Source organism: Acanthopagrus latus, chromosome 10 (genome assembly GCF_904848185.1).
Source record: "Acanthopagrus latus isolate v.2019 chromosome 10, fAcaLat1.1, whole genome shotgun sequence".
Classification (NCBI taxonomy): Eukaryota; Metazoa; Chordata; class Actinopteri; order Spariformes; family Sparidae; genus Acanthopagrus; species Acanthopagrus latus.
The window spans coordinates 17,867,895-17,892,087 of NC_051048.1; the positions used below are offsets into that span (position 1 = coordinate 17,867,895).

The 24,193-nt window shown below is 44.1% G+C and overlaps 2 protein-coding genes across 3 annotated transcripts in view; one reads left to right on the forward strand and one right to left on the reverse strand.

Moving 5' to 3' along the window:
• Nucleotides 1-5,602, forward strand: part of hdlbpb (high density lipoprotein binding protein b) — a 20,457-nt gene extending 14,855 nt beyond the window's left edge. The window contains exon 28 of the mRNA XM_037111733.1: nucleotides 251-5,602. Coding sequence (XP_036967628.1) covers nucleotides 251-343 — 93 coding nt within the window. The 3' untranslated portion in view covers nucleotides 344-5,602. The remainder of the gene's footprint in view (nucleotides 1-250) is intronic.
• Nucleotides 3,582-23,501, reverse strand: neurl4 (neuralized E3 ubiquitin protein ligase 4). 2 transcript variants are annotated; one of them, XM_037111731.1, is made up of 29 exons: nucleotides 23,285-23,501; nucleotides 17,834-18,347; nucleotides 17,575-17,640; nucleotides 17,005-17,498; nucleotides 15,693-15,804; nucleotides 15,503-15,591; nucleotides 15,336-15,408; nucleotides 14,620-14,893; nucleotides 13,984-14,165; nucleotides 13,791-13,876; nucleotides 13,508-13,670; nucleotides 13,197-13,407; nucleotides 12,601-12,677; nucleotides 12,415-12,493; nucleotides 11,859-12,028; nucleotides 11,626-11,754; nucleotides 11,385-11,527; nucleotides 10,999-11,217; nucleotides 10,555-10,653; nucleotides 10,079-10,231; nucleotides 9,822-9,992; nucleotides 9,422-9,580; nucleotides 9,071-9,250; nucleotides 8,430-8,523; nucleotides 7,391-7,498; nucleotides 7,153-7,297; nucleotides 6,792-6,904; nucleotides 6,300-6,459; nucleotides 3,582-6,195 (listed from the first exon to the last, which is right to left on the reverse strand). In XM_037111731.1, exons 1-29 carry the CDS (start codon nucleotides 23,447-23,449, stop codon nucleotides 5,991-5,993), a joined length of 4,833 nt encoding a protein of 1,610 aa, XP_036967626.1. In that variant the 5' UTR covers nucleotides 23,450-23,501; the 3' UTR covers nucleotides 3,582-5,990. The 2 variants fall into 2 exon arrangements, with proteins under 2 accessions (XP_036967626.1, XP_036967625.1); XM_037111730.1 differs by having other exon boundaries at nucleotides 11,385-11,530; nucleotides 23,285-23,494.
• Between the last annotated feature and the right edge of the window lie 692 nt (nucleotides 23,502-24,193).

The following is a 24,193-nucleotide window of genomic DNA, read 5'->3' on the forward strand; positions in this document are numbered from 1 at the left end:
TTTTGAAACATTTGCAGTGAGTTGCACAGTTGAATCACTGTGCTTCAGTTGTATCTACTGCCATCTTGTGGCACTTTGACTAAATACATTTTTGGGGGGCGGTTAGCGCGCACAGCCGCGATACTTCCTCCCAGCCTTTGTTTGGACCGTCCTGAATTCTTCTGCATCAACCCTGCCCTCCACCAGCTTTTATCTGAGGACATTCAACATTATTTCAGTGTCTCAGACATTCTGGATCTGTTTGTTCCAGGCTCCTGACATGAGCAGTGCAGAGGATTTCCCCACATTCGGGACCGGCGTGGCCCTGAAGCAAACGTCCGTCTGGGGTCCCAAGAAGTTCTGAAGTTGCTCATCTGGAGGACAGAAAAAAAGAAAAAAGACAAAAAAAAACAAACTTCTGTAAAGTAGACGACGAGAGAGAATATCTCTAGTCAAATTGCTGCTCGCCTTCCTCCCTCCTCCTCTTCCTCTCCTTAGTGACTTCCCCTTCGTCTCTCCCTCTCTCTGTAAACCCCCCTCGTACCGTCCTCCCACAACTAGCTCCAATGAATTCTGGGAGAACTATCCCTTTCTTTTTTTTTTTTCCCCTCATCTGTCTTTCTTCTTAGTACCTCCTCCTCCTCCTCCTCCTCCTCCTCCTCCTCCTCCTCCTTCCTACTGAGAGAGGGAAAAAACATTGAGCGCTCTCTTCATGCTGTCCCGCTCTGCCTCTCGGTTGCACCACCCCTGCCGGTCATGCTGAAACATTTCAAAAACTGCCCCCCATCTTTCCGCCTCTGACTGCCGGTTCACCTTACTGCAGCGCATCAGAAGCATTTAAACTCTTCAAAGTCAGCTGAATGGGGGTCGAAGGAGCAGCGGGAAAGCAGGGCGCATATCCAAGTGAATTGAATCTTGGATTTTTAAGCTCATAAACGGAGGGGAGTTCATAAAACACTGACATCTTTTAAGGTTGTTTTTCTCGTGGTTTTTACAAGGAGGTTTTGTGTCGGCTCACCTTTTCCAGTCACTGATGTGGTGCAGCAGGTGAGGCAATGAGGTGTGTGTGTGTGTGTGTGTGTGTGTGTGTGGGTGTTCAAGAGAGGTTTTTTTTTTTTTGTCACCCACAACTGTTAGTACATCCCCATTTTATTTATGTCGGAGCTGGGAGCAAAAAAAAACAACAAAAAAACAGCTGCTGTAGTCGACTTTTTCTTTCCCTGTTTGAATTTCAAAGATGTGGAAGCTCTGCGCCGATCGTTTGTAATGAATGTCGTTTTTGTCACAACTGTTTTATTTATTCGAAAATGAAAAAAGGAGCCATTTTATTTGAAACTACTGTGATCATGCTTTTTTTTTTTCTTTTTTTTTTTCTTTTGGGGTTTGTTTTTTTTATATAAAAGCACCCACTGTAGCTTGATGCTTACAACCTTCTGTTTAGGAGTGAATGCTGCTGTACGTCAGGGTTTGGGCACATGTTAACAGTTGTTATTATGTGTAAGTGTACAAAGAACTTTGGCTATTTTTTTAAACTGTGTGGGATTTCTTTTGTTGTTGGTTTCTGGCATATTTGGAAGACTATGTATGTATGTATGTATGTATGTATGTATGTATGTATGTATGTATGTATGCGTGTGCGTGTGGAAGTTATGATGTATATTTGAATGAAGCTGAACCAAACTTTTACACCGTCTCTGTCCCTGTGTCTCTCTTCTCGGAGCTCATTTATTTCGAGGTTTTTTGATACTCTCAGCTCGTCAGTAACACTGGATTTTTACTGTCGACACGCACAAAGCGCTGCTCAAAATCTGCCCCCCCCATCTGCAAAACTAGCTCAGTATCCTCAGCTGCTTTGTACAAGTGCTTCAAGTGTTATTTTGTGATATTTTGTAGCAAAAACCTTTGTTGCCCTGCATTCCTTTTATCTATTTCTGAGATTTAAAGCGACACGTCCTGAACCAACTGACCCAGATTTCAGTCAGTTTAATCAAAAGTTTCCTCAGAAGAGTTAATAGAAAAGTTTTAAATAATATGCTTATTTGCTTTCTTTATTAGCATTAACTGATGATTGTTATCACTTTAAAATCTGCATGATTGGCAGAGAGCCAGGAGATGGTGAGTTTAGCTAGGCATAAATCTGGAAAATACGCCTGTGCCTCTGAAAATAACAACCTGTGGTATTAGAAGTTATGTGCTGGAACTATTTCTTTTCAGGCAGCTGGGCGCAAGAGTTAACCCTCCCTAAAATTTTTTTATTTTTTTTAGCTTTAGGAACAGGAAGTATTTTTGAACTTTTCGCCGTTTCCCAGCCTCGTACTTGAACTCAGCACTGAGTGTGTGACTCTGCAATACAGTCTCGCAGTGCTGCAAATTCAGAATGGCATTAAAGTGGTGGGTTGTATTTCTAAAATGTACATTTTGGATCTCACAGATGCCTCGTGTCTGCCTACAGTGATATGATATTTGCAGGGAGCGAACCCACCGTTTGAAGCCCACATCTCCACATGTCTGCCTCAATTCTCTGCTGTGTGAAGCCTCCTGCACAGCCGCTGGAGGATTTCTTCTTCATTGAGCTGCGCCAGGATTGGATTTTGAATGTTTTTCGCCTCGGGCATACACTGTATCCATCTGTGCAGACAACAGATATCTGCGAGATAATGAAAAGATACAACACACTGCTGGAAAACAGGCACAAGTAATATCTTTGTTTTCTACATTAAAGGTCCGGTGTGTCAGATGTAGGGGGATTTATTAGCACAAATGGAATATGACGATCAAAATAATGGTTCATTATTATTCGAATTATTCCTTTATTAGTGTGTTATCGCTGAGCAACTTATAGACTGCTGAGGGGCTTAATGGGGACTCCTGTCTCCTGTTGTTTCCAGTCAAGATGCTAAGCTAAGCTAGCTATGTAACTGCACAATCATGATCGCACAGACATGAGACTGATACTGACAGAGAAAGTGAATAAGCATGTTCCTCAAAATCTTTTGCCAGGACCGGGAAGAGCCCGGGACCAGACTAACATAAGCAGATGTAAAAAAAATAATAATAATAACAATTAATTAAATTAAACTCAGGGTCCAATTTAAAAGTCAAACTAGTGCAGAAATGAGTCTTAAAAGCTGACGGTACAATAGGAAACAAAACTGACTATGCAACCCAACAGGATCATACAGCAGATCACTGTCTGTCAGCAGGAATTATATAATTATAGTATCATCACATGTTTTTTGGGGCAGTCAGCTGGTCATTTTTTAATCTCTGCATTTTTAAATCTTTTCATGTGTGTCTGTTCTTCAGTGTCTGGACAGAGCTGACCCTGAAGCAGCCGCTGTTTCTGTAAAACGTCCTGAAAAACCCACTATTGGCCTTAATGAGTAATTAAGTCTACAGCATTTTAGAAAAAAAGTGTGACTGAGTAAGAATGCGACACTGCAATAACATGTCAGCAACCAGACTTTTTTTTTCTTTTCCTACTCTAAATAAAATTTGAACAAAAAAAGGAACCAGAAGCGACAGATTTTTTTTTGTTTTTTTTGTCTTTTCTTCATCTTTTTGTTACTGAAAACACCCCACATGAACCATCCTTCTGTGCATACTGTCTGTCAGTTTATTTTTATTTTTTATAAATCAGGAAGATATGATTTGTTATGTAACAGCCTGTACAATGCAACATACAGAAAACAAAAACAAAACAAAAAAAAATACAAATTAAATTGTACAAAGCAGCACAGGGCCATAAATAACCCATAATAATAATATTTTCACATTTTTGAAGTTTTTCCTTTGCCAAACCCCAGAGATCCTCCATCAGTCAGATCACAGCTGCTCTTAGAAGGTGACCGAGCCTCTTTAATTCAAGATTTCTTTTTTTGAGTTTGACTCATTAAACTGTGCCTTTTGAAAAAATGTTGGGGTCTCACTTTCTGTGGCGGGTTTTTATCAAATTGGCAACAGGACTGAGAAAAAACAAAAGATTGCGCTTTGGAAAGCTGTTCACATACAATCAACCATCAGGCTTGGGATGTTTTTGATCAAATAAAACCTTCGTATAAACATTTGACAAATGGATGATGTAAAGTCGGCAGTAAAATAAAAAGAGCCCTAATTAAATGACATTCACATGTAAACACCGGCGCAGGTGTGGGGACACAGGTGACCTGTCCTCCTGCTGACCCTGGAGCTCCTCGCTGTTGGCTCTGGAGCTCCTGGCGAGGTAAACAGTCAGACGTGACGGAGGGATGGATGGATCAGAGTGAGCGGATCTAAAGTAAACAGTGTGGAGAAGCGACGCCAGAAATCCCTTCAACCTTTTGGCTTCAGTCAATTTAACCACGTTTTAAAGGGGCAGTTCGCACCAAAATCGAAACCTCATGTTTTCCTTCTTGCCTGAAGAGCTTTTTGTACGTCTGGATTGTTTTTCGCTGTGAAGTTGCTGAGTTTAAGAGATTTCTGCCGTCTCTAGATTTAAATGGAACGAGATGGCACAGGGCTTGTGGTGCTCAAAGCCTCAAAAAAACAATAAGACAATCAACAGACCTGATTACGAACAGTTTCACGTAGGAACCATTTCCTCTCCAGAGGCATGAGGTGATCAGCCTAGCTTAGCATCAATCATTTTTTGTATCAGTGCATTGAAGGCAGAGCGGATGAGATGCTCGCTCATTAATCAGAAAATAGTTCCTACGTGAAACTGCTCACGATGAGGTCTGTGGACTGCTGGAGTAACCCGGTCATGATTTCTGTGATGCTTTTTTTTTGGCACTTTGAGCAACAAGCCGGGCGCCGTCCAGTTCCATCATATTTGAGAGGAGCCGGCCACTCACAGAAAAACACACACATGGATGAACTGCACTACAGGTGAGAGGAAAAATCTTTTTTTTTTTTGACTTTGCAGTGAACTGTCCCTTTAGCAATAGGCTTTGACGAGAAGATGGTCTTTGTTCAATTAATCTTCTTATTTCAAACATTTCCTTTTCCTCCTTTTCCTGTATGACAACCTCTCCAGTCTACAAGTAAATATCTATATTTTTAAATATCTTGTGATGGAGCCTCTCGGTCGTAAACACACAAGCTGCACAGCCGGAGGATCATTTGCTCTTCATTACCTCTGTACATAATTTCTGAGCTCCCCAAACAGGTGCAGGTGGTTTGTTGTCAGGTCCACATTACTGTCGCACCTTCCAGTTTCCTTCACGATATAACGCCTGGACGTGTTTCTCCACGTGACATGACCAGTGAGAAGTGACGCCGGGCCAGAACAGAAATGCAAAAAGACTGCTAACATGGAGACATGAAGAGGACAGAAACATACAGTACATGTGTAAACATTTTTTTCTTCCTCCAGTTTTAAAATCCCCCTCCCCCCCTCTAAAGAAGTCACAATCACAAGACACTCTTGGGTTCATTCTCAGATTCAAGTGTCTTTTTTTTCATATTTTTTTGAAAACACTGTCACTCTTTTTTTTTTTTTTTGACCCACATTTCAGTCTCTTCAGGTGACAGTCTGTTAACGTGCAGGTTGGCAGGGGACAGCTCCTCCCGAAATAAAACGCTGATCGGAGCAGAGACGACTGAGTGTTAAAATAAGTGCCAAAAAGTAAAGAGAAAAAAAAAAAAAATAGCTGTTCGTGTTTGTGGAAGAATGAGAACAAAAAAACGTGGCAACAAACAACTAACTGCAGCGAATGAACTAACGTGTCGATGAGAAGTTAGTTTTAAAAATCGCCTACGAGTGTCCGAAACATAAAGTGCAGGCAGTGTCTGTTCTTCGTTGAAACCGCCGTAGCCCCCGGCCGTTAAAAGAGTCCAAGAGCAAACAACCAAAAAGAAACAAAAACTAATCAATAATGCTGAATTGTCAACAATCCACAGTAGCTGGATTCCAGAGGAGTCTCTCGCTCAAGGCAGGGGTTGGATTTGGTTGTCAGTTTATTAAAAGTACGAGGAGCGCCGCGCGGACCCTCCTCCCACTTCCACCCGAATGCCTCCACCGGTCGCTCCCTTCACTCCACCCGGATGAGCAGTCCGTAGAGGAGCGTGCCGCCCTGCTCCTTGGTGATCCACTCGATCTCCGAGTTGCTGAAGCGCGGGTCGAGGGGCTCGCTGTGGCCGAGCGTCTGGGGTCCCACCTTGTAGGAGCCGGGACGCACGCACACCTGGAATCCCACCTGAGCCTGGTGGCAGCGGTGCGAGCGGGGGTCCTGAAATCTGCAGGAAGAGAAGAACTGTCAGTGAGTGCTCTTTCTCCTCATCTCCTGTTCACTCGACACTGAAGACTGTCCAATAAATGTATGAACCGGGGGGGGACTCACTGCACTTTAGGGGCAAAGATCTCCATGCCGGAGTAGCGCATAGTGGGGGAGAGCCGCACTCTGGGAACCTCCCTGCCCGGGGCGCTGTTCTCCTCTGGCTCGCTGTAGCCATTAGGGCCCTCCGCCTTCACCGGGGACACTGAGAAGATGGACGACGTCCCTGCAACAATACAAACGACAGTGTTGCACTTCAGGCATCTGACTGATGCTCTTACTTTTAGAAGCTACCCATCAGTGGTTTTGAGCAAGAAATATAGTTCACCGAGTTGGTTCATAAAACACTAACTGATATTTTACTATATTTACGATCAAAAAATGATTAGTCTCTTGTCATATTCAAGTCTCATCGTGGACACCATAGGCGGAGGGACGTCGCCTCTGCATGAATGTTTCTGAGAGGAAAATTAAAACGTTACTTCTGAAGCACCTTCTCTGACCTCAGTGGCGCAGCATGTGTGTGTGTGTGTCTGTGTGAAAAGTCATGTTTCCTACCAGGCAGCAGCTGGCTGTGGTCCAGCGTGCGTCGCAGGGCTCCTACACTGGTGCCGTGGTACGCGATGTGCCACTTCTTCAGCGCATTAGAAACCTCACAGTGGGGCTTGATCCTGGCAAAAAGATGAAACACTCACTTGCAGACACATATTTTGGGACCACACATTTGTAAGAATACATAAATTAGCCTCACATAGAAGCAAATAACACTAAAGTAACTTCTACAACCATGATTTACACAGCTGACTATAATTACATTGTATCATCTATGATTTTCTGGTCATTGCTTCCGGAGGACCATGGTGAAATTAAAGGACTATACAGTCTTTTTAATAAACATTCACCCTGGTAATCCTCTTACCTGAGGGCAAAGCGACACCACCCGAAGGGCAGGGCGTAGTCCCGGGGCGGCTCTCCTCTCTTGTAATACGCCTCGTCACCCCGGAGCTTGTGGCAGGACTCACAGTAGCACAGGTTGTACTTGGCGTCTTCGTTAAAATAGCCATCTTACAGACGGAGGAGAAGACAAACATCAGGATTGTTAAATGATTTTAGATCCGAGTCGGAGATCGCGGCAGGAAGTCGGGTATAAACCTCACCTGGCAACGTGAGCAGGTCCTTGAAGCGTGAACACAGTGCCTGGTACTCACAGGTCTTGTTGGGGTTGACCTCCGGAGGCGGCGTCCAGCACACACTCTCTTTGATTCCTGTAAAAAAAAACAGTCAGGACTTTAAACACTAGCCCCGTCCTCACTACCCTTTGAGTTTGGGGATCTTGCGCCAATTCTCCGCATCCTCCTCTGTGTGGGGTGAATTTCACTGCAGCTCTGATGCAGCTCTGGAGGCAGTGTCAGAGGTAGTATCAGAGGAAAACCGCACCTGTGTGAATGGATAAACTGGTGGCGTGGAGCGAGGGTGTGTCGATCTGATTGTGTCTACAGTCTGATAACTGAACAGATCCTTCACTCAACAAATACAGAAATATGTCCCACAAAGCAACGTTACATGACCAAACAACAGTAATGTAACTAGTGGTGTCTTTGGCAACTTATTTGAGGAAAAAAATACTGCAGTTATACGTGGAGGAGTGTCTGTCCTCCCAACTCTTCACCACATTTCTGCCTGAAAAACAGTGTTTGTCCCTGGTAAAAAAAAAAAAAACTTCAACTTTGTCTCCTTCAGCGTTGTGCTGCTGTAGTTGCTGTCTTGAAAAAAAAAAAAAAACAAAACACTGACCGTCAGCCCTCCTGACCTCCTTCAGTGAACTCCCCCCCCAGAAAACAGCCTCCCTCCCCGTGAGAGAGTCAGACAACGTCCTGTTTACTGATGGTAGTTATTTAATTATGTAATTTAGAGCGAAAAACGTACATGTTTAAATTAACAGGAGGACACCTGGGGAGACACCTGGGGAGACACCTTGAAAACACACAGACGTCATAATCATGACGTGTACCGCCACGCCTCTTTAGGATCTGCATCACACACTGGTGCGTCTTTACAAGGAGCAGCTCGGTTCTGTGTGAACACACGACCGAGAATTGGCGAACCGCCGCTGCAGCAGGTTAAACCCTAAACTTAATGTGTTAAAAGCGCCACTGACATGAATCTGCGAAGATAAACAAACCAACTGCTTCTTACCGTCAACCATGTCCGCCTTCTCCATGTCGCCCTGACAGCGGGTCTCACCACTCTCTCCTCCCACAGCTGGCACGTTGTTCGTTACTATAGTAACCTGCCATAACAACACAACATTTATTGGCATGACTGAGAGACATGTTGTAGTGATTCCAAGCTGAAATAATTAATATTTAACAGATAAATTTGCAGAAAAATGAATGACAACTCTGTCTTGATAACTGATAATAGTTTAAGTCAATTATAATGCAAAAATATCAAACATTTGTTGGGTTCGTGGTCTCAAACGTGAGATTTTTGGCTTTTCTCTGCTTTATCTTATTTTCAAATTGAACATTTCTGAGCACTGAATTCTAGGTCAAATAGAACTAGTACTATGAAGATGTTATCAAGGGTTCTACAGACGTGCCCTTAAAAATCTAAAGACAAAACAAACACCATGAAATGACTAAAAAGAAGCTGATCTAAAACTGCTTACCTACACTCTGACCTTTGACCTCTTTGTGGATGGTTGGAGTGATATTTGTACAACGCTCCAATATTGTGAAACAGGTTTTCTTACAGCTGAAGACTTAATTGACTCATGACGTCTGAACAGTAGAATGTTAAAGTACCCTCTGACTGTGGGTTGTATGTGTCTGTACCTGTTCACACTGGCCGTAGAGGTCGATGAAGGGGTAGCAAGGCGAAGGAATGTCCTGCGCTGCCACGCCCTGGTCCATGCCATTGACGTAGAGGTGGAGACAACTGTTGGCATCCACCAGCAGACCCAACACCGTCCCCTCCGGACACGTGTCCAGATTAGGACCATAGTTCTCACATATCTGAGACAAACAGAGCATGAAAATTTAGACAATGGTGAAAGACGTGATGGAATGGAAGAAAGGAGAGAGGGAGGAGAGTGAAACTAAAATGAGAGGAGATCTATCACACAGCAGACGGGAGACAGAGATCAGTTCCAACTCCATCATGAATGACAGATTTTGTGTGTTTACCTTTAGGGAGTTGTGGAAGACGGAGTCTCTCTGCAGCAGCCAGGCGGAGCGTTTCAGGCAACACGCTGTGGACGGGAAGTTGAGTCGGTCGGGGGAGTGGCCTATCACGCCTAACGACAGCGACGACGTCCATGATGGGTTCAGACGGTCGATCTGAAACTGGTTAAAGACAGGCTGTTAAGAGACTGGAACGGCTACAACCTAAAATTGTTGTAACTGGTATATATTTCTGTTCTTAATTATCTGCGTCTTCCTTCTTGATTTTTTTATTACGCTGGTGAATTTAGTTCAAAAACCAAAGGATTTCTTCTTCCATTTTTATTTGCCTAATATGACCATTGTTTTACAACTATTAGCCACGTGGACCACATAAGGAAACGTCACTGTGCAGTAAAGTTACCTGGAATAGCTGCTGGCGAGCCAGCGGCTGGGCGGTGACCAGCAGGCCCTGGTTGTAGCTGGACACTCTGGCTGCCGTCAAGTTCTGATTGGACAGCTGGATGTTTTTGCCGTGATTCTCCAAGAACGCCATGACGGTGGGAACCAGCGTGCACGGCTCACTCTCGGCGCTCTGGAGGGCGACAAGAGATGACACAATGAGTTTGTGGCTCTTTAACGTGCCGGCGCTCTCCTCTCATAAGCTCCTCCTCCTCCTACCTCTCTGACAGGGCTGCTGTCGTCCTCTCCCTCGCTGCAGCTGTCTGAGGAGAGCGAGGGCGCCTTGACGCTCTCCATGTCCTCCAGTAACGATGAGCTGACGATGGACACCGCTGTTATCCGCCCGTACAGGTCCAGAACTGCATACACATTCTGCGAGGAGACAGAGGAAGGTGATGAATGGCAACATGGGGCCAAACAGCTGTGTACTGTACATCTGAGTGTGTGCTGGAACCATTTTTCCATTTATTTTATGCTTGTAGTCTTGCTTTTTGATCCTATGTTTACTTATTTTTGTATATTATAGGACTTCTGTATTTGCTATAATACATTTGAAGGTGAGATTCTGTTATAAGCTTCTACGTTTTTTTTCTGAATCTCACCTCATCTGTTTCTGTTGCGTTTCTGCTGCTTTGTTTAATGTGAAAATAAATGAATACGAAGAAACAAATACATATTTCATCAAGTTAAAATACCTTTGCTACTGCAGTCGCTGCAGGTCCCATGTCTTCACCATCGATGAAGATGTGCATGGTGTCGTCGCTGCACCTCTTCACGCCAACACGGTTCCCAACCTGAGAAACAATCCGATTCAGTGAAGATCAATCAATTAAAAGCAATAATGGCTCTTATCCTTTCTCTTGGAGCCGAGATTCATTCTTCTTCACTGAAATTCATATACCATTACTAATTCAATTCTCCTTAATCGACTTTATGCAACGTCTGATACCCACGGATTATCATATATTTATGTTGAGATCGTGAGGGTGGTAAAGACTTTTTTATGACTTCTAAGCAGATGAAACTTCAATCTTTAACATTTTGAAGCTATTGTAAATCTAACAGGTGGCTGTAAGGAGCTGCCAGAATCACACTGGGGTGATTTTCCTCACAGAGGGTGGAGGGGAGGTGCAGCTTACCGTCAGCCGGTCCAGCGAGCAGCAGTAGTTCTGGCGCTGCAGTACGCTGTTGCGACGGACTTCGGAGCCGCAGAGCAGCCAGGTGACCTTGGTGCGGAGCTGGGGGAGGGAGGGGGAGAGACCCGACAGCGGGCAGGACGGCAGCTCGGGGGGTGCCAGCGTGGTCAGACCGATGTGCAGCGAACCGCACCACTGCTCATCCACTTCATCAATCCTCACCTGCAGAGGGCAGAGGCGGAGGGATCAGGAGGGAGAGAAAACGAGTAGCAGCTGAAGGAGGGAAACGTAAACCATGCCATTTTTATCGAAGAAGAACCTTTAAGAGGTTTTAATGTGCATGTTATTTAAAAACTGTCGAGACAGCGTTTCCTCAAGCCCACATTTACCTCAAACAACTCATCTGCTTTGAGTTCCTTCGCACTGAACACGATGCCGTGAGCGTAACCTCCGACTCTGACAGCCTGGCAGCCGTCACCGAGCAGCACCACATTCTTGCCGTGTTTACTGTGGAGTCGATGGGCAACACCTGCTACTACAAACACACACAAAGTAGAAGAAAGATTTAAACAAAATCTTATGTATGTCAAAACTATAGAAGAAGGCTTGAACAGGGACTCTGATATGTACCTGGTGAGTGGATTGGGAAGCTCTTCTCAGTGATGTTGCTGGTACAGAGGCTGTTGTCCAGCGGGCCTGATGAGCTGGTGATGGACACCTGAACACACTGACCGTACAGATCGATCACAGCATACACCTCTGAGAGAGAAAGAGAGACGGACGGGGTCATCGAATGAAACTAGACACCTTCCTGAAGCCAGTGTTGTTTCTGAGTCCCGATTCCACATTTCTGACATATCTACCTGGTGGCAGACCAGAGCAGGCGACGCCTTGGTCCACACCGTTGATGTAATAGTGGAGGTCGCCACTGGCCGAGCGCATCATGCCAATCCGTGAGCCGGTGGTCAGGGAGTCCAGGTCACAACCGTAGTTGTTGCGCATCGTGTTGCCATCCTGCATGATGGCCGTTCCACTGCGGGGAAAAAGGGGAGTATGTTGAATATTTGAGCTCAGTGTGTCAGTTTCAGATTTCAAAACCAAACAATTTCAAAAAACAAATGTAAATCAACAGTTAACAATAGAGTTGCCCCACGACCAAAACTTTGAATACAACGCTTAAAATCTCTTACAACTATTGCATTTTTTAAAAATTACTTAAAACGAAGAAGGTTTATGATTGTGTTTTTTTGCTTTGTTTTTTGAGTGTCTTCATTTTAGAGGTGAAAAAAAGAATAAATAAACCAATTATAAGCACCGACAGTACAAAATAACAGTTACGTTCATATCTTAGGAACTAAATACAGAAAAATATCCAAATATGTTGAGATATATCTTCATATTGACACAGTTTTATCTTACCTGAGCATCCAGGTGTCATAGTCGATATCTGTCATCGTGTTGGGAAACTCGAGCTCGTCCGGCCTGATGGCCGTCACTCCTGGACACACAGGAAATACATTTAAATATAATGTGTGAAATGCTGTAATAAAGATAAGTATAACGTAGGGCAGAAAACACAAGCAACAGTCCAAGGGGAAAACTCACCTGCTTCTATTGAACCAGACCAGCGGTCCACCATCTTCTGAATGATAATTTCAAACAGCTCTCCATCTCGAAGACACCTATGAGGAGGTGACAAGCAGCTCCATCAGTCTCAGAACACTGATTCACTTAACATTATATGATATTATTGATTCATAACACTGTCAACACCACACGCTACAATCCCTTTTCTTCTGCTACTTCATTCACCTTTAAACAAGTCAAACTACTCATCATGTGTTTGTATCTTTATCTGCTTGTCCACATTACTAATAACAATGACTGCTGCTTATGCTTGTGGTTGGTTGTAACAGAAACAAGCCTTGAATGTCCTCTAATTACTCAGTGTAGTGCTGGATGTTGTCAATCTGTTCCACAAATTCCACAAATTGGCAGAACTGATATCTGGTTGTTTATCACAGAAGGTCATTGTAAAATCTAAGATTTGCACCTTCTGTTCTACTTTAGATGTATATAAAACATAAATATGGTGTGGCGTGTTGCTTACAATGTGCTAACTGTTTGGAAGAAAGGTGTTTTAACAATAGCTGTGATCCATAGAAGATATGAATCAAGTTTGCTGCCATCTGTTTCATTACCTGTTGGAAATGACAATAGCGTCGTTGAACTCGCTGCGGCAGTTCTGACGCAGGGCGGTGCGCCCTCCGTTGGTGATGACGGCGTTGGTGCCGTGTAGGTGGTGGAAACGCAGGTCGTTGGTCGTGCTGGCCCCGCCTACTGAGCAGGGGCTCCCAGGAGACATGGCTGTGGGGCCCTCTGAGCTGTCCTCTGGGAGAGGGGGGAGGTCCACTGATGAAAGGAGAGGCAGAAGAGGAGACATAGTTAGAAGTTTTTTCAGCACCCTTACAAAAAGAAATGTAGCCCTGTTTCTCTTCCTCCCTCTCTTTACCCATGTCGTCCATGATGGTGGCCTGAGCAGCCTGTCCATAGAGGTCGACCACGGCGTAGACACTGGGAGGGACGTTCCAGGCTGCCGGACCCTGAGCCACACCGTTTACAAAGAAGTGGAGGCTGCCGTCTTCTTTCCGAACTACACCTACTGTGTCGCCAGCCTGAAAGACAAGATAAAGGATTTCTAACCAGAAAAAAACTGCCTTGGAAACATTCAGAAGCATTATGGGAGGATGAGTGAGCAGAAAGGCTGACTGTGAGCAGTGAAATCAGTCACTCACCTTGAGCCGGTCGAGATTGTGTCCGTACTCGTCCAGGATTGTTGTTCCGTTGTGCATTACGCCATTCCCTGTCATCATCCACGTCCCTGTAAAACATAATAAAATATTCTCTCTATATATAGATATCTAGCACTAATAACACCTTTACATCATTCAAAATTTTTTCAGGTAACTCAGGTGTTTTGTATTTTACCTGAGCGCAGGTTGGTCATGGTGGAGGGCAGCTGCAGGTACGCAGGATTGTGCGTCGTGACGCCGATTTCAATGGAGCCCGCCCATTTGTCCACCATCTTGTCGATGCGAACCTGAAACACCTCATTGGAGCGCAGCGGCCGGCTGCTCAGGACTACGCCGTGGTTAAAGTCATCAGTCGCACTGTGGAAACAGTGTTTTCAACTTCAATCGCTTTTTTATTGTTTAATGTGCCTGAAGACTATTTCTCTACACCCTTCATTGCAAACCCTGCCATTTTTCACGATTATGGAAAACACTAAAACATCAGAATTAGACCATATGACTTTAAAGCTGTATGTTTTCAAAGCATTTAAATATTTCACAAACCTTCTGAGCACAATCAAGATCAATTAAGACCTTTCACACATAGAACTGTTATAGTCAGTCAACTTAAACTGACTTTTATACACAACAGAAAAGACAGATTTCAATGAAACTATGGGTGTCAACACGTTTTGCCAGATTAACATAATCAGACAATGTTGAAGCTTTTTAAGGCTGGAGCTGAACCATGAGGATTTGTCAAGCAATCTAAAACAATTCAAACTCATGCAAAGAGTCATCATCTCAGGGGCATCATGGGAGTTGGACTTACTGTGGCCGCAGCGCCGTCCTGCCGTCACTAATGATGGCGGCTTTCTGGCCACAGTTGGCGTGGAAGAGCAGCCGGTCGGGCCCCTCTGCGTCCGGCGTGAGGGAGAGAGATGGCCTGGGCCGGCCGACATCCGGCGATAGAGCCCTCATGATTGCGTTGTTGCGTCTGAGGCGATCGCTGTGGTTGTGGTTGTGGACTATGGTGACTTTGACAGCCATGCCATAGAGGTCAACCACTCCATAGACCACGCCGGGGGTCTGGGCTGCCGCAACACCTGGAGAAAGACACCATATGGCTGGAAGTGAAAACCTTTAACATTCCCGTAGCACAGCGGCTTGAGAAAGGACAAGAAAATGTGACTAAAGATGTAACAACAGTCTTTGTTTCTGGCAAATAATAAATACATTTCTGCTACTTTCCGTTGCAGTAGATATCTTTTTATTTAAAGTATCATGTGATCAAAGGATAGCAAAAGACAAAAAAAGGAGAAAAAAAACCCAAAAGTTAAAAGTCTCTGACTCCTTCTTCTCGCTTCTTAAATGTGAGTATTTTCTAGTTTCTTCACTCCTCTATGACAGTATAAATACCTTTGGGTTGTGGACAAAACAAGACATTTATCGACGTCATCTCGGTGTTTGGGAAACACTGATTGAAATACAGGCATTACCATTACCGTCATATTTCTGAGCTTCCTCTCCCCTCATGACGTGTCTCACCTTGGTCGATTCCGTTGATGTAGAAATGGAGCGCCCCGCTGGCTTTGCGCATCAACCCTATGTGATCTCCCTCCTAACCGTGGATGACAGGAGTTGATCGAGTTCATAAACACAGACACGTGCACAGAAGCTGGCAGAGTGAAGTGCGTGTTTGTGTGGTCACAAACCTGAAGTTCATCAAGGCTGAATTCACAGTATTCCCTACGGGTTCCTTTCCCGTTGGTCAGTATCCCGCAGCCACTCATCATGATTGTACCTGACAGAAACATCCAGAATGATGTCATTAACACTGACCAACTCTTGTTTTGTTCAGGACAGTTTCTAATCGTTGTGTGAGTGTGTGTGTGTTTGCGTTACCTGAGCGCAGATTGGTCATAGTTGCAGGATAGTCCAGGTTGTTTGGATTGTGTGTGGTGACACCGATCTCTATTGAGCCTGACCACTTATCCACTAGCTTATCAATACGGATCTGAAAGTATAAAGAGAAATGCATTTACACTTTACTGATACTAACAGTATTTCTTGGATTATTGCTCAACTACAATGAAGAGATCGTTCTCTTTTCAGCCTCAAGTGATGAAAATCACGAGACCTCCAGACATGAAGAGCACTGATATCACTGATAGCACAATATATAAGTATAATAAGTATTTATCATTCTTTGCAGTTATCTTCTAAGAGTTTGTAAACGGCTGTAAAACTGTTAGTCAATAGAATTCAATTTTTGATAGTGAGTTAAACATTTAAGTTATTGATCAAGAAAAAAAGCAGAGTATTTTTTCTGGTTCAACATTTTCTAAGTCTTTAGAAATTGGACATCTTTGGTGTTGTTGTTGAAGTTGACAACGTCCCCTCAGGCTCCTGCAACTCTTGATGGGAGTTTCCTCGAGTAGAGTCAATAAAAATTAATTAATAATAATTGAATACATTTTTTAGAAGCACATCATTTGCTGCTCTACTTCTGAGTGATCTCATCTATATTATTCATGAGATACACTGTGATTTATTTTGTCTCAGTACCGCCCAGCTTGTTCTGGTGTTGTTCTGATACTGATACCAGTATCAAAAATGCTTCTGATACTGACTAAAATGCTCGACTGTGAATCATTGGTTAGAGTGCAACCAATAATTGGTTTTATCGATCATCTATTGCCTATCACAGATTTACTGAATCAGTGTATATTTGGCCCTGATATGAAAACTTTTTGGCGGGGTATCATGATGCAGAAAAAGAAGCTTAAGATGAATCAGAATTACAAAATACGAAGTGAAGTTTACTGTTTCAGTGCACTGATATCGTTGTGCACAGCAAAGTGTACTGTTTAACTGTGAAATATCCCGCCTCTGTTTAATATCTTTGACACAAGAAAACTGCATCGATTAATCAACCAAATGATTTGCCAATAATCAAAATTCAGGAACATTTGCTTGCTCCAGCTTCTTAAATGTGAGGATTTGGTGAAGTAAATGTAAATGACTGTTGGACAAAAGAAGCAATCTGAAGACGTCACTTTCGGCTCTAAGAAAATCATGATTAGATTAACTTTTCTTTCAAATTTTTTTTCTAGACTAAACAATTAATCAATTATGGATCATCTCTAGCCAGTTAGCTGTTGCTCTATTATTCATGTATGAACAAACATCCCAACACTGACTTGTGTGATTGTACCTCAAACATCTCGTTATGTCGGAGCGGCCGGTTGGTCATCACCACGCCGTTGTTGAACTCGTCCAGCGGTCTCCTTCGCTCCGCCGTCTTGTTGTTGTTGCTCAGTTTGATCAGTGTGCCGCACTTCTCGTGGAAGAGCAGCGCGTCGTTGGTGGTCATCCCCCCCGTCACAACCCCCTGTCCAACCCCTCCGTTCCCGGCGGGAGTGTTAACATTTCCACCTTCTCCACCACTGCCAGTTCCTCCTCCACCTCCTGTCGTCCCTGTGCCGCTGTCACTGCTGACAGTACTTCCTCCAGTGCTGCTGCTCCCCCTGTCATTTCTGGAAGAAGAGTCCGTTCCTGTATTTCCTCCCCCGCCACTGCCACCGCTGCCGCCGCCTCCTCCAGCTCCTCCCCCACCTCCGCCATCCTCCCCTCCGCCCTCATCCTCAGAGCGATAAAAAGAAACTATTGCGTTGTTGAACACATCAAAGAGCTGGTGCTCTGTGAGAACTGAGGAGAGAGAAAGATGTCAATACTTGTCACAGTGCACGATGTCCATCAACTGATCTGAGGGGGACTTTCTCACCTGTGTCTGGCTCGAGGTTGTTGGGGAACTTGTCTGGTCTGCTATGACTGCAGCTAAGCTCAGGCACTGACAGGGGGAAGAGTGACAGATACAACAGGTAAGGACAACAAATCCCAGGATACAGCTTGAAATAAACAGGGTTCCCACACTTTCTTAAACTTTAAATTCAAGGACATAAATGCCTGAATCCCTCAAATTCAAAGACCCCACATGGCATAGATTGAGACAGTGATCAAGGCTAATTACATTGATTCCTCACCTTCTTCTCCATTCATCATTCCATTCATTGCTGCCACATTCATCAGTGCCGTGATCCCCGCATCCTCCCGAACCCCGCACACCACCACCACCTCTTCCTCCTCCTCCTCCTCCTCCTCCTCCAACTCTTCCTCCTGCTCTATTGTCTCTTTTTCCGCGGAGAGCGGCGGCGGCTCACAACTCACCACAGTCACTTGAGTGCACTTGCCGTACAGGTCCACCACCGCCCAGAGCTTAGGCGGCAAGCCACTTGCGGCCGCACCGCAGTCCTGCCCGTTGACCCAGAGGTGGAGCTCCCCACGGGAGCTGCGCTGAATCCCCACCCGGTCACCCTCGGCCAGCTGGTCGAGGTCGCGACCGTATTCCTCAAGAACGGAGCGGCCGTCGCGTAGCACCGAGCAGCCCGACACGATCCAGGAGCCGCCTTTAAGGCCTGTGGCGCTGCTGGGGAAGTCAAGCCCCGCAGGGTCCAGTGCCGTCACGCCAATCTCAATCGAACCACTCCACGAGTTCACCTGAGAGGATACAGGAATGATTTAATGAATCTTTACCAACTGCTGAAACACAAACAATGACACATCATGGCCTTCGCCAGTCACCAGAGCTGATATCATGTCCTGCATTTCCGAAACAGTCAAAATGTATCTTTATAAAGACGATGTGAATTTCAGAGACACTGGCAGCTGCAATAACAGATTCAGAGAGAAAAAGTAGTAACAAAACAGTTAACAGTCAGCAGCTGTTACTCTGAGACAAAGTGAGAAAGCATCCAAGCGGTGATGTTGAAAGAGTGAATCACTATGCTCAAAACTGCAGGCAGATATCTATGGAAAACAAAGTGTGCCTTGTTGTATGATCTGTCTCGTTATTTTTAGTCCTACTGTCAGTGAGGAACGTAGCTCAGGGAGGGCTCCTTTGAAAATAAAACGGGACACTGTGACACAAAGGAAACAAAATGAAGTTACATGATAGCTGCAATGTTTGCATGTCAGTGTTAACTTGAAGTACAGTGTAAAATCACATTTATTTACAAGACTACACACACTACTGTAGCACCAGGATTCAACTTCCAAGATGAGATGTTAAAAACACATTGATGCACAAATGTAATTGAGTGCACATCCCGTGCTATATTTAGACCAGCTGCAGGAGAGCAGATTAGAGAAAAAAAAAAATTAGAGAGTACTACGTCTCGCTGACATCATGGTCAACTAATTCCACAAAAAATACACCTGGGGCCATGCTCCAAGGGTCGAAAAGCTTCCCATTTTTCATCCAAGAAAGTTTTGGAGGCTTTAATAAATCTCCATTTGAACCTTTCCTACTTATTTAATCTAAAAAAATCTAAAGAGATCTTTGTTGTTACTGGTATAAAAGCGAATTATAAACCCTCAGCTGCTTGATGCTCGTACCTCCTACAAACAAGCACTCTCATGGAAACACAGATGTCTGTGTGGTCCAGCAAGGACAATTAAACCTGCACACACGCATCAAACAATATTTAAGCAGCCAAGCCTCACCTTCATGATCACGCCCTCCACAAAAAACTCAACACATGAAACACAAATGTTTCACTGCAAAACTGCCTTTGTCTTCGCATGACATTGGACTCGTATCACGTAACGCGCAGCCCAAGATATCCATTTCTTCCCAGACTCAACATAAGCTCACAATAATGTGATACTTTATTGATCTCCGGGGGTGAATTCTATTTTTCCACGGGTTGTGCCTTCATGATGTGGATGACAGAGTGCAACGTCAGCTACAGAGCGGAGTCGGAGCAGCTGGTGAAGATTCAGACACACTTCAGCCCAGCAGATGTTTGCAGACACACAGGGGCAGGAACCTGCATCATCCCGCGGAGGAGTGATCTCCTGGCCCGCTGCACTCCACCTGCTGCCCCCCCCCTCCGGAGAACGACATACAAGAAAAAGCTGTTTGTTCCTCGAGAAAAGAGAATCGAGTGAAAAGTATCCCGTCACTTTAAAATCAAGCTCTCTCTTCTTTCCCCTCTCTCTCCCATGGTACTCCACGGGACTCTGGTTTAAATTGGCAGAAATCCACCCTGATGAAGTGACCTTGAGCATAACATTGAAGTCCGCCCAGCACCCGGGATGTTTCTCTGCAGCTCACCTCCGTGCCAACGGGAAAACAAAAGATAAAATCCTCCGAGATCAATACCATTTTAAAAAATCCTGTCCCGTTTGCCTCCTCTCTCCTTCGTCTGCTCCCGTGGTGTCCTCTCCTCAGATGTGGCAGGTGCTACCGTATGTAAGGCAGTGTGCTACGAAAGCCCGGGTATCTGGGTTAACAGATTTAGAAGTAACTCAGCCTGACCGGGTCGCTGTGTGTGAGGAGACAGACATCTCCTTCCCTTACTCATTCACTTATGTAACAGCCAGCCTGTGGGTGTATGCCTTCCAGTCTCTATCTTTCTCACTCTCTCTCACTCACTCTCTCTCTCACTCGCTCTCTTACTCGCTCTCTTACTCGCTCCCTCTCAAAAAGAGCAATAACTACAAGATACAACCATCCATGCCAAAGAGGAGCACTAGACAGCTTTTTAAAAGAATAAAAAATTAATTGCAGCAAAGGCAAGGACTGGGGAGCACTGCTAAGACTGTACAGAGAGGGGAAGGCTTCCGCTCTGTAAGGGGAAAGGTGACCTAAATCATCAAATCAACACTTGGGCAAGGTTTTGCTACCATTTAAAACACTGACATGACAAAAATGTGTCCTTAACGCACATATCACTTTAGACTAATATGGATATGTATACGTATTATTTCACATATGAAAAACAAGTAATGCTTATAACATTTAAACATTACATGTTCCTAGAATTAACTGTGTCAAAGATCAAAAGTGGGAATGATGTCGCCAAAACCTAAGAGCAGAACAATATTGACGAGGTTATGCAGCTAATATTTGCTTAAGTGCTGCAACTGAATGTCAGTTGGTTCCCTGTAAAATCAATTTATAGATTGGTCTATCCAATAGTAAAAGATGTTTATCCAAAGTTTTCCTGCAACATCCTCAAACAGCTTGTTTTGTCCACATCCAAGTCCCAAACACAAAGATAGAGCTTTAGGATCTAGTGAAAAGATCATATTGCAATTGCTTTGACACATATTGTAATTGTTTCATTAGTAGTAGGGATGATCATTTAAGCACTGTAATTTTCTTTTTTACTGAAAATACATTAAATCTCTAAATCTGTTTTCTCACATCATGTATGCAGCACCACAGTTGTTCGATACAATGCCATTTTTTGCCAAAGAAAATTACAATGTCGCAAAACAGCAGCTTCTTTAACTCGGATATTTCACTTGGCCATGTTGCAATTTCAACAATTAACCAAATAAACAAAGATATTCAATTAGGCAGTAAATCCTCATAATTAAAAAGCTGGAGTGATTTACATTTATGCTTTAAAAAAATGACTTATTATGATGAATCTGTTTCCGACAGTATTTCTGTTGATCTGTTTAATCCTAACTGTGTCAGCTCTAATTGATTTCACTAACAGCGTGTTGACAAATGCAACAGCAAAAGGCCTCTCCAACTTAAAATCAACATCTTCAACTATCGCGAGCACAATCAACCACAGCTTTAACTACAAACCCCAAACCACTGACACGACCCACTCTGGTAAACTGTCAGTTCAATAAATCCCTTCGCTTGCTCGTCCTCTCGCTCACATTTCCCAACATCCACTGTAGCTCGGTGGACGACAACAGATGAGGATGGGCGGTCATGCCAGTCGGTGATGGAAAAATTATTGATTTTCAGACAGGCAATGCATGTCATGACAGAGCATGAGGCTGTTTATGAGAGCTCTTATCGGGCTGAGAGCGCCATAAGGGACGGGTAATCATTTACATACAGTAGGTGCTATTAAACTTTAGCTCTGCTGGATCACGTGCTGCTGTGTCTCATCATGGTAGGTCTTCTGTAGAGTAAGCCGGACACACTGTCGTTTAGAGGGTGCCTGTGTTTGGCCCAGTTGGCACTGACAGAGGCTCCAGAGCTGCCATGTTGTGACAAACCCGGTAGGGTTGTAGATTGCAGAGGCAGGGGCCATTACAACAGACAAGCACTCCTACGCTGATAACAGCCAAAATGTAAACACTGTGCACCGGCACTGATATGATATGAAGTAGGCTTGACTCCTGAGAGCACGCAGCACATAGATAGGCACATTTAATAAGCTGCAATTCAAGGAAATGCCAGGAAATATACGTGGAATGGCAGAGCTAAGCCAGATATATATAGCGGAATATGTTTAGCATAGAATATTAAGTTATGAGATCATAAGGGACAGCCATTGATTCGATATTGTATCTTGGTTGATAGCAGAAGAAGTGTTACCCGTTAACGACCTACATCTTGGACAGAGTTTAGTGGTTGGTGGCTGCTGAAAATTGATGAATACAATCTGGTGTAGAAAGAAAAAATTGAAAATAATAATAATAATAATAATAAATGCAAACAGAAAGTCCCAATAAACAACAAGGCCGGTATTAAATATGAATCTAGATCAAATCTATAATGGACAAAAAAGACAACAGAATAATAAATGTGTCCACTTGGTTCCCTGTGCTTTGTATATTTCTATTGATTATTTCCCAGTGTCTAGGCAATGAGACGTGAAGAGTGAATGTTCACAGATAGCAGTGATTAATGAGTTCTAGCTGTTAGTGGTCAGACTCCTCATGCATCACACTGCCAGAGAGAGTCAGGTCTGAGTGCTCTGCGTTGCATCTGGTGTGCGCAAAGTGAAGGGGACTCTAGAAGAGCTCCGTTAACTCTGAACATTACAGTAACATCTAGCTTTACCCACATCTGCGCACAGTGTCTATTTAGGCTGTCACACAGCCTCTGATAGCCCAGCCTGGTGCGAGCACTGCAGTATTATTAGCCATGGGGACAGAGCAGCAGACGGTGACAGGCACCTACCACTGTCACCGACTCCTTCACAACAACCCTCAACAGAGCGACGTTAACCAGCTTAGTGGAGCTCCTGTAGCGCAAAAAAAACGACACCAGGTCCTTGTCAACCCCCGATTAGCACCTTCCAGAAAAGCTAGCCACGGCTAACCTGAGCTCACGCCACTTGCTAACAGCTAACGCCTCATTAGCACGGCTAACTGACGGTACCATGGCAGCACAGGCAGGTTATCGTTAGCTTAGTAACGAGTTATGTACATGGAGGAATGTGTTCCATAAGTCCACCTGTCGCTAATAAATCTCTGACAGTGCATGTAACCCGGCGCAGAGGGATTGCACAAACCGAGGTCGCTGTCACGCAGTGTGAACCGCCCTGGGTAACAGAAGCCCCTCACTGCGGACAGAGACAGACCACCGGCCCGTCCCAGCAGCGCTGCTCCCGCATTCCTGCTGCTCTCACCCCCGCTGGAGAAGCAGCAGCGCCGGGCCTGTTGTTGTTTACCTTCTTGTCAATGCGGACGGTGAAGACATCCCGGTCCCTCAGCGGCTCCTTACTAAGCACCAGTCCATGGTTAAACTCCTGGACTGGCTGGTTACGCCGGGCGGTTCGGTTCGAGTTGGACAGGCCGATCAGCTTTCCGCTCCGCGGATGCAGCTCCGCCGCCATCTTCAGTGGGCGGCCAGTATTCACGACACTCGGGCTTTGCGACAGTAACGTTTTGACAGACGGCAGATTTCTGCATGACTGAAGCGCACCGCACCCATTTCTGTAATACATGATATGATAGAATATTAATGTAATTTAAACTCTGACACCTGTTTTTGATTATTAGAATTGTTGGAATATTATTTAAGCACCACAACATTTAGCCTACATATAATTTGAAGCCCACATATTTTATTTTAGGCCCACTGGTATAAATCGTCTGTTCTGTTTTTATTGCCTTGAAAAAAATAATGTTCCTCCCAATTAATGTGATCTCTGTTAAGTGTATACTTCTAATTTAATTTCATTTACATATTCATTTACATTTTATCCTTTCCCCAAATAACAGAGTGGAAGAATAAGCTGATTAGACATGCGAAATCTCCCCAGTGTATGAGGACAATAAGATCTTCATATTGTTTTTCTGTTGTTGTTTTTTTACTAACTACCTTTTTATTAATTGAGATTTAACTTTACCACAATGTAATGTCCATTGATTTTCTATAGCCTTTTCATGGATTCTTTATTCAACATAAATGTGTAGTAAACGTGTATTAATCAGACAATGCCTTCTGTTTACCTTTTTGACAATAAAGAGCAGAACAATCATAAACTATTGATCATTAATCTTAATGTGATATGAAGAATATTTCAACTTCATGAGCATTGGGCAGATAATGAATTTTCAAAAAAACCCTTAGATTC